The 10179-nt window shown below is 40.6% G+C and overlaps 1 protein-coding gene across 1 annotated transcript; it reads right to left on the reverse strand.

The window, feature by feature from the left end:
- Positions 1-605: 605 nt before the first annotated feature.
- Positions 606-9858, reverse strand: ctr9 (CTR9 component of Paf1/RNA polymerase II complex). The gene is given in 42 exon segments (XM_030126616.1): positions 606-1004; positions 1006-1057; positions 1060-1248; positions 1251-1348; positions 1440-1521; positions 1524-1551; positions 1672-1695; positions 1697-1724; positions 1726-1789; positions 1858-1924; positions 1926-1979; positions 1981-2007; positions 2085-2098; positions 2101-2147; positions 2149-2228; positions 2354-2391; positions 2394-2488; positions 2900-2971; positions 3081-3133; positions 3135-3227; positions 3312-3428; positions 3523-3567; positions 3570-3673; positions 3761-3850; positions 3999-4047; positions 4049-4093; positions 4095-4184; positions 4279-4365; positions 5691-5876; positions 6153-6371; positions 6738-6899; positions 6901-6975; positions 7057-7164; positions 7258-7421; positions 7424-7483; positions 7486-7512; positions 7636-7674; positions 7677-7730; positions 7812-7929; positions 8011-8250; positions 8478-8576; positions 9709-9858. Coding segments are annotated over 42 exon segments (3465 nt in total). The 5' UTR covers positions 9754-9858; the 3' UTR covers positions 606-967.
- Positions 9859-10179: the final 321 nt, after the last annotated feature.

Consider the following 10179-nt stretch of genomic DNA (forward strand, 5'->3'; position numbering starts at 1 on the left):
TTCTGCATTTTCTTGGTGGGGAAAAAAAAAAAACCTCAACACCATTTCCTTTTTTCCTCTTCAGCCTTTTCCACTGATGTTGACTCACCATGTGGGATCTGTCCAAATCATGAAAATTTACATAAAATGAATCTGTAAACAGTCTAATCAGAGGGTGTGCAGCTCTGGTGCCCTTCAGAGGGAATCTGCCAAACCTCATTTATTTTCCAACCAGTTTAACTGAACTGCTGTATCATTACTGAGAACTGCCAGACTCCTGTGGGGGCAGCAGTTTTTCCTTATTTACGCTCTTTTGGCTAATTCGTCAGGTTGGATCCAAAGTAATGTATTAAACACCAGACACAGGCTGCAGAATAGTTCTTTTGCTCTGGAATTAGTAAATTTGAGGAGCATTTCAGGGCTGATGGTAAAAGCTGTACCTAATCCAGACTTTTCTGTTAGGTGATTATGATTCTGCAGGTGCCTTATGAGTACCTCCCACCCCCTTTATCACTTTAAACTAATGCTCTGCGTGTTGTCAGGAAATAAATCCATATACATCCATTTTAACAGAGATATCATGCATATACGACATGAAAATAAAGCAAAAACCAAGACATGCACAGTAACCTCTTACACAACAGTTTGTCCTTTTATTTGACATTTTCTTCACTCCATTTGCTCATTGGGTCATTGTTTCATCTGACCACCTGACATAGAAAATAGATGATAACAACCTTATGCTTTGAAGCTTTTTTTTTTTTTATCTATCCCTAACAAAACGTGTACAAAGTACAGGAGTTGTGAAAAGACATTCTGATAAGACATGAATAATACACCCTGGCTGGTGCAAAAAAAAAAAAAAAATTCTATGCTAATTTAAAGACCAAATACAGACAGAAATCCCTGCTTTTAAACAGAACAAAAATGGTGATACAGAACTGATTTCTCAGCACTACTTGGGATGAGTCTTTGGGACAATTACCATTTAATCGCTGTCATCGTCCTCGTTGTTGGAGCCCTCTGTTCTGAGCCGTTGTCAGACGCCGTGGGGAACCTTCGTTACCAGATCCGCTTCAGATCCTCTATCCGACGCTGCAGCAGGTGATCCGGGTCGCGATTCGTCGTCTGATCCCGACCGGCTCCTCTTACTCTCATTATCTGACTGCTCTGAGTCCGACTGCCGTTGCACTCTCCTCTTCTTCACCGGCTGATCGCTGCCTGAGTCGTCATCGTCTGAGCCTGCTGAGCGCTGTGGGCTGCCCGCGCGCTACCATAACGTTTCCTACCGGCGTCGGAATCGCTGTCTGATGCAATGCGCTTCCTGTGGCTGACCTCGTCATCAGATCCTGAACCGCTGTCTCTGTGTCTACATGAGGAGAAAGTGATCAATTTACTGTTTTTTCTCTTTTTAGTTCAATTATTAATATTTACTCATTTGTCAGTGTTAAGACTGTTACCTGTCCTCAGCTATTTTCAGGCCATACCTCATCTGAAGAGGATCAGAGGAGGAGATAATAGCCTTCGACTTGATCTTTCCTTGAGAGAAGGTGGTAGACGCTCAGGCTGAGGCTAAAGGTCAGAAAATTGTAAAAAAAAAAAAAAAAGGAAATAAATACAAAATTAGGAAGAATATAACAACAGCATTTTATGAACATTAATTCTGCAAAAACTATGTAATCCAAAAAGGACCTTTTCAAACTTCTTGCGTTCCTTGTGGTTTACGTTGTTTCTTAGGACGTGATTCTCCCCTCATCATCACTGTCTTCATCTCCTCCTTTAGCAGGTCTGAAACACACAACCAGGTTTACTTTATGCGCCTTAGCCCATTAGTTATAAAAAAAAACAGTGTTTGGCCTTATTTTGCAGCAGATTAACCTCTTCCTCTTTTACGTGACTTCTTCTCTCCATCCTCAGTCTCCTCCTGTTCGCTGCCACTGCACCTTTCTTTTCTTCTTCTTCTTCACTGGCAGGTCCTCATCAGAATCGTCATTGACGAAATTCATCCATATCGCCTCCTTTCTTACGCTTAAAAATGGAGAGAAAAGCATGTTATTCACAATCATTTCATTTGGTGACAGTGTGCTCTCAGTGGAAACACTTACACGTCCACCTCCCTTCTTTCTTTTTCTTTAGCTGCCTCCTTGGATCCTTCTGCAAAGGTGAGAGGTTTTTGGTCTCGCCACATACAAAGCTCTCTGCTCCAGCAGCTTCTTCTGCTCCTCAGCCTCCCTGTTGCGCTTTTCCTCCTAAAAACAGTTTGAGCAAAAAAATGTATAAATTTTTGAAATGTATATATGTGCTGAGTTTGAACCATGAGTCATTTCCATGACTAGTGGAGTTGATATCTGTCTAAGAGCCACACTGTCAGTACCTGCTCTTTCATCATCTGCTGGCGCAGTAGGTCCCTTCCTGTTCTTGTTTGGCCCGAAGCTCCTTCTCCTCCTCATCCTGCTTCCTGGCCCGTGCCACATGGTACTGAGCTTGACTCAGCAGATCAGAGCACTGCCTGTAATCCCACACACACCCACAGTGATATTGAAACCTGCACAAATTTAATATGGTTCCACTACAGAAGAACTCTCGGTCAACGGCACATAATAATTTAATATGTGTGTGAAAGCACGAAGAAAAAAAAGTCACATTACTTCTATACTTAATAAGTATGTCAGCCTGCAGTTATCTTATTTCTCTATTCAAGACATTTTAATTAAATGAAACAAACATTTAATACTTGAATAATGAGAAGCTTTGCTCAGTTTATATAAATAAAGTGATTCTGCATCATCAGCTTTGCTTATGAAACACTGGTTTGGTTTACAGTATCTTCTGTGTACGTTGTGCTTTTCTGTTTTAAAAACTTAGCCTGTAATAAATCCTGGCTGTGTGTTTGACTGCAGTGATATAAATTCAGACTGACCTTGCTTCAGAGGCAGCAAGAGCGAGGTCAAACCTCATCTTGTCTCCAGCCTTGCTGAGGTAGCTGAAATACCTGCATGAGGAGGAGGGGGAGGAGCATTGAAGGGGGATGATATAATGATATTTGGCACATCCTCAGGATCAGTCTGAGAGAAGGCATAAATCAAGGCTTATTCCTCTACCTGTGAGCCAGTTCCAGTTCTTTGACAGCACTGAGTACGGCCTTCAAGTTGCATCTTCTCATCCTTCAGGACCAGTGTAGCCAGCCTCTGGAGGACCAGGGCCACGTTGAACATCAGCACAGTGTCACTGGGCGCGACATGACGAGCCTTGTGACAATACATCGGACGAAGTTAACACCCACTCATACTAGTGTATTTATTCCAAACCCTTATCTTTTTTTTCTATTTTACCTTGAGAAGCATCTGCTTGCACTCTTGCAGTTTCCCACATTTGAAGAGTGCCCTTGCAAGATACAGCAGCACCTCTGTGTTTTGATATTTGTAAAATTTCTTCAGGCAGTTCTCATACTGTGAAGCAGAATAAAATATTGAACTGTAAAGAAACCAAAAGATGATATTTGACATGGTTTTCAAAAAGGTCTATTGAAATGGAAGCGCTCACCATCTGCACAGCGCTGATGTACTGCTTTTGTTCAACGTAGATGTGGAGGCCAGATTAAGCCAGACGTCACTGATGTCCGCTGTGGCCTCCCTCACCTGTAGCGAACACATCACGAGCCCTCTGAAGTAGCCCTTATGAGCCAGGACGGCACCTGGATGAAAAAGTGACATGTTTAATAATGACATGAAAGACTTCATCCAAACAGAGAATAAAACGGTTAAAATACAGCTCTACAGACCGATGCCATTGGCAGCATAGAGATTCTTGGAGTCGTTTCGCAGGACTTGCTTGTATATTGCCAGGGCTCGATCCTGGTGTCTCTTTTCCTGTGGATACAAACAAATACTCAGTTTCAGGATCTATTAGGTGGCATTCACACACAATAAAATCCCAAGTATTTATCTGGAACTGTAATGTGCCTTTAGGTCTACCCTTTCTACACAGGACCGAAAATAAAAAAAACAAGCGTCTGCACTTCTCCCTGTCTCTGGTGGGCTGGTGCAGGGTCTGCAACCACACGTTACCCCAGAGCCAGCATGGAATAGGTGTCATTTTGTGTAGACGGCTGCTTCCAGAATACGCTCAAACTTCTTCTGACCCGGTCCCCATTCCTGTTTAGCCAAGTGAAGATTTCCTATCAGAGACCAGGCGTCTGGATGATCCTGCAAAACATACAGTAGATCGTCTCAGATAATGTTCCATGAAGATGTCTGATCCCTCTCCGACATAATACTTATAATACAGGTAACAACGTACCTGATTAATCTGACAGGCTTCTTTGAACCAGTCAGAGGCCTCATAGAAATTTCCTTTATCACGAGCCATGGCTCCAAGGCGCAAATACCTGAAAAAGGCAAATTTTTTTAACACTTTCAGTGCCATGGGCCGATTAAATCGGCTCTACGAAAACAACCTGTAAAGTGCCACGGGGCCGATCAGATCGGCTTTGGAGAACACGCCACATTTGTGTACAAACAAACCATCCACCCCTATTTCTTTCTCACATTTTGATGAAGTTCTTTCTGTGTCCCCCTTTTGAGACCAAGCAGACGGGAATTTGAGGTCACGCGACCGAATAATATTTTATATCTTTTTAATGTTCTTATTCTCCGGTGTTTCATCAGAGGGAGCCCTCCATGCCGGGGGGGCGGCTGTGGACTTCCGGGGGCTGTGGCGGCGCCTTCTCTCACTGGGGTCCGCTCCTTTCTGGTGGGTGGGGGTCCCCAGTTGGCCCTCTCCCACTAGTTGGGATGCGGGGCTGTGTTGCTGGTGCCCTGGTCGCCGGCTTGCCTCCTGGTGCGATGGCTCCCTGAGACAGCGCCTCCTAAATTGATGTTTTACTTTTACTTGTACATTTTTGTTCTGGTCTACCCGTGCTCAGTCAGTCTTCATAAGTATGTGTGAGCTTGTGGGTTGGCATGTATATGTGTGTGTGTGTGCGGGTGAGTGGGTGGGTGTGGGTGGGGGGGCGGTACTGATTTTTAAACTGATATGTAAAGCACTTTGTGCTACAGTTTTAATGTATGAAAAGTGCTATATAAATAAAGATTATGATTATGATTATTATTATTATTATTATTATAAATTATGCAAATTACGATCAATAATGAATCGGCTGCGTCCGGTGCGTTTTGGATCTAATCAGCAATCGGTCGGATGTTACCGAGCGGTTTCCTGCAGGATTCTTCAAATATTATGAAAACGACGCGAAATACTGAAAAACGGCCAAATTCTGTGGCACTTTTAAGGCTTATTATCCCCTTAACTGTCTGGCACTTAAAGAGTTAAAGTCTTTTGCTAAGAACAAACGTTTTGGTTTATGTTCTCCAGTGATGACTTACAAAAACACAAACAATTTGTAACAAATCCTGAGTAAAATCCCTTGCTGATATCAAACTTTCTAAATTCAGTCAGTATTTATAGTCTTCTCTTATTACTAATCCTGAATTTTTCAGAATGCATTATAGGCCTGAACTGCAGGATTGAATGGATACTTACAAAACCATGAAGCTATTAACATAATAAACACATTGTCTTCTTTATATCTGTAATGACATTCATATCAAACTGATAAATTGCTATTTTCTTCTTTTATCTACATTTTCCCAGCCATCCCATCCTTTTCTGTTTAAGGGTTGTTTACTGTCAGTACACTGCTTTGCATGCTTACAGTCCACATAGTTGGGATGCTCTCTGAGGATGTTTTTGTAGAGTTTCTCAGCCTCGTGGAATTCACACATTGCTTCATACAGCCGGGCCAGATTGTAGGAGGTGGTGACAGAAATGGCATTGTAGTAATGCTCATCATGCTCTCCCTCAGCTTTGGCCCGTTCCAGAGATGCAAGGAAGTATTTCTAGAGGAGAGATGTAATAAAACCTTGAAATAACCCCATAAAACATAATTATTCTGGATTATTTTGTACATGCTCTGTGCTTGGTTACTGGTGATTTCTGTTTTTGTACTAATAAGGATATGAAGCACTTTGTAATCTTTTTTTATCCACTACTGACATTGTCCATTTTAATACTTTGATAGTTACTGCAAGTGTGGAGAAATATTATAGGTACATGTGTATTTACCTATTGTGGATGCCTGTTTAAGACATGTTGCACTGCACATTGCTGCGTACCTTAGCTTCTCCCAGGTTTCCCAGTCTGAAATGAAGGGCACCCAGGTTGTTGAGGATCTCAGGGGGAACATCTGCCTGCACCTTCTCCTGTAGGATGCGAGTGGCTGTGCCATAGGCAGACAAAGCTCCCTGAATGTCAGTCTGCTCCAAAATCTGAGCCAGTTCAATCCACGCTTCCACATCATCTGGGTACTGCTCTGTTACCTTCTTCAAATGACCCTAAGGAAAAAAACAGTGATGTATGTCTGAAAATCACTGATGTTTCTCAAAGTAATCACTCCTCTGCAAAAACTTCACAAGTCATGTGATGCTAGCTATTACATAACATCAGCTTCCTGATAAAACCTGCTATGTGACTTTTGGCAAATTTTACAGGGGAAACAAAAACCTGTTTATATAACAGGAAACTGTGAAATATGACAAAAAATATCTGTTCCTTTAATGTTGGTACTTATGATGGAATGTAAACAACTTTCACAGGAGACTGAAATTTGAAGCTATAATAGCGGAGATAGCAGGTTTTTATTCCCAACCAAAAAAGTCACTTAGCAGGTTTTATCAGGAAGCCGACGACAAGATTCTTACTTTGGCGATGTCTCTCTTTTCCTGATCGTCAGATGTTGCATAGAGAGACCCCAGAATTTTCATTGTCTCATAGTTGTTGGGGTAGGCCTTTAAAACCTTTTCAAAGCACTGAGCTGCGTTTTCTTTGTCTCTTCGATAGACATACATTTGACCGAGGCCAAAAGAAAGGTAATACAAAAGTGGATGAGGCAAACTGAGTGGCCTGGTAATAATACTGAAAGGCTTGGTCATAGTCCTCCTATAGAAAAACAAGCAACAAGAGACATTAGAGACACATTAAACACTCTGTAAACTGCCTCATTATTGGTCATAATCATACCTGCACATGAAAGGAGCGAGCTAACTGGTAGCAACTCTCAGCCTGCATTGCCTCGACTTCAGTGTTATGGAAAGCATGGAGTGCCAGATGCTGCACTTTACTATAGTCCTGACAGCCAAAAGAAAACACACAGACATAAATTACAGTCACATTTCAACACTAGAGTTTTATATTGCTTACATATAACAAAAGCAAATCTACCTTTTTAAAGAAGAAGTGGTTGGCGAGATGGTTCAGCACCATGGGGTTGCTGGGATCAATGGTGTAAGCCCGGGATAGCAGCTGGACTCCATTCTTTATAGAATCTGCCTCCTTGTTGTTTAGCTCTAAAACTGCAAGGCCAACAAGCGCTCCCACACATTTGAATTGAGCTCTAGGGCTCGACCAAAAGCCAGGCGAGCTTTCTCTAGTTTATTGAGCTTGACAAACAATGTCCCATCCCGAGCCGGACCTCAGCTAATCAAAGACACAGAAAGAATATATGAGGCAAACTGACGCTTCAACTTGAGATTTTATCAATATATCAGCAAAAAATATTCAAAATTCACTTGTAACAGTATTGAAAACACACAGATCTACTGCTTACCTGGCAGCCAGGATTTGTACGTAGAGCCTTTTGTAGTACGCCAGCGCTCCTCTATAATCCTTTTTGTTGAAGGAAATGCAAGCCTTACCTGGTAAAAAACACAGATTTGATTATTTCAGCATCAAACACACTGATCAAAGTCACTCACTTCTTATTGTTCTCTACTTGCCGAGCAAAGCTGGGATGTTATTGGTGGACTGGTTGAGCACAAAGTGGAACTGAGCATCGGCTTGGTCCATTTTGTCTCCTTCCAGAAGGCAGAAACAGGCTCTTCCCAGCAAATGGTTCTGATTGAGACAAGAGAATGTTTTATTCACAAAACAACAATGAATCCATGTAAATGTCCCACTGCATCACATGTCTCCTACCTGATCGTACATGATGATCTTGTCTGCCATTGTATAAAGCAGCGTGGCCTGTGTAATGAGCTCTTTCTTGGCATCTTTGTTTTTCTCTTTACGCGCTTGCTGGACATAGTAAGCTGCTAATGTATCCAAACAGGTCATCTGGTCCTTTTCATGGTCTCTGTAGTCGAGGTTTCCATCAATACGCGCTGCCTCTAACAGCTTGACAAAGTCTTCTGTTTTGCCCTGCTTGTAGTACTCCAACTGAGGAAAAACAATGTGACAAAAGCAGTGTAAAACTGTAAGATACACTAATGGTTATTTGTATTAACTTATAAGATGACTGAAAATATGAACTGTTATTCATTTAAATTCAGTCCCTTATCAAGTATAATATCAAACATTTTTCAGGATTTTCGTTTTCTTCCTATGCAAACTGAGCTTATGTCATTACAATATTTTTAAGTGTCTGAATGACAAAATGAACTCACTGCCAAGGCAATCCATATGTGCAGCTGTGTGTGTTCCTGCTTCAGGATACTGATGACTTCGTCTCCTTCTGGCAGCTGGTCAAAGTCGAGCTCAATAACCTGCAGGACAATATCATCAACAGTCACTATAATATAATCACTATAATCTTTACTTTATTTATACTTTATGTGATGACCATGGACCACTTTTGGAGAGTAATTAGTTAGATGTTACATGACAATTTACATACATTCACTGACAAAATAAATATAAAATGTATAAATACTAAGACAGAAATACAATTAAGTGCAAGTTATTAATGAAAATGTTGGTGATAAAAATGGAGTTGTATCTGAATACAGTCAGATCTCCATTGTAAAACATTATTACATTAATTAACATAGTCATGACAATGTGTAAAGCACTGAAATTAACTAAATTGACAGTTATTTACTAACTGTTCTACCTTATCTACATATGGTCCAACATTCTGTGATATTACATATTTTGTGAAAGATGTATGTATACGTATGTGTTCCTCAAACTTAGGAAAGCACTAAGTTCAAACAGTATAAATCTTTCTTGGGTCAGGTCTGGAGGTCATGACCCCACGACCCTTACCACCTATGCCCCCAAAAACTTGAAGAAATTTATTACATTTTTTAAAGGTAACAAGCATCCTATAACATATTCCAATCTCCACAACATTCATTAGAGGCTGAGGATCCTCACATTTTACAGTGTGAAATCAATTTGTAAACACTTCATGAACATCACATGGTTCTGTATCCATCAAACCTTTACGAAGACGGCCAAGAACTCAGAGGCTGTAATTTGGGGAGTTTATGAAATGTGTATCATTACACTTCAGTCTTATTTTGCCAGTCAAACTAATAATATAGGGCTGCCTAAATAATCCTCAGTACAGCACAGTACAATCCAACAACACTGACGTGTGGTAATGTAGAAGTACATAATGTGAAACAGGACTTTATACATACTGTTATAAAAGATCAAAATACTTCAGTAGTTGATTTGGTTTCCTACTTAATAAAAACAGATACAATTTGATTTTGAATCAAGTATATATTCTCTATTTTACAGACTTTGCTAACTACGGAATGTTACTTGATAAATATTCCTACGACACTGTATGTTATAAATTGAGCGTAAGCTAATGCTAAAAGGGGCTACCAGCATAGCGAGGTGAAATTAAATACTAACAAAAGCGGATAAATAAACGTGTTTTACCTCATCCGTGTCCCGCAAAGGGATCTCGATAGAACCCCGAGACATCTTGATTGAGGAGAAGTCCACTTAAGGTACGTTTAACAAAAATTACGACACGCCAGTCCGTTGTAGGTTAGCGGCTACCAACAGCAAACATACGGACGGTGCAACAGAAAATACGTCCGGAGAGATAAATAGACACTGAAAAAATGTTCCGCTGGAGTTGAAAACGTTGTGTGATGAAAAGCCTGTTGTGCTCAATGATAGATTCCACAAAGAGATGTGTAAAAAAAATCGTTGATTCACATAATTGTTAAAAGGCCTATTGTTTAGCAAAATATGCACATTTTAAAGAGTTGAAATCATTTTATGTCTCTCCCATTTTTAGTCCACTGAAGGTAATGAGGTGTTCAGTTTTTTTGATTTTGATGTTTAGATGCCTTATTTGTACACTGAAAAATCTGCAGGTTTAATTCATTAAACAAAGAGATC

The sequence above is a fragment of the Sphaeramia orbicularis genome, chromosome 3 (genome assembly GCF_902148855.1).
Source record: "Sphaeramia orbicularis chromosome 3, fSphaOr1.1, whole genome shotgun sequence".
NCBI lineage: Eukaryota > Metazoa > Chordata > Actinopteri > Kurtiformes > Apogonidae > Sphaeramia > Sphaeramia orbicularis.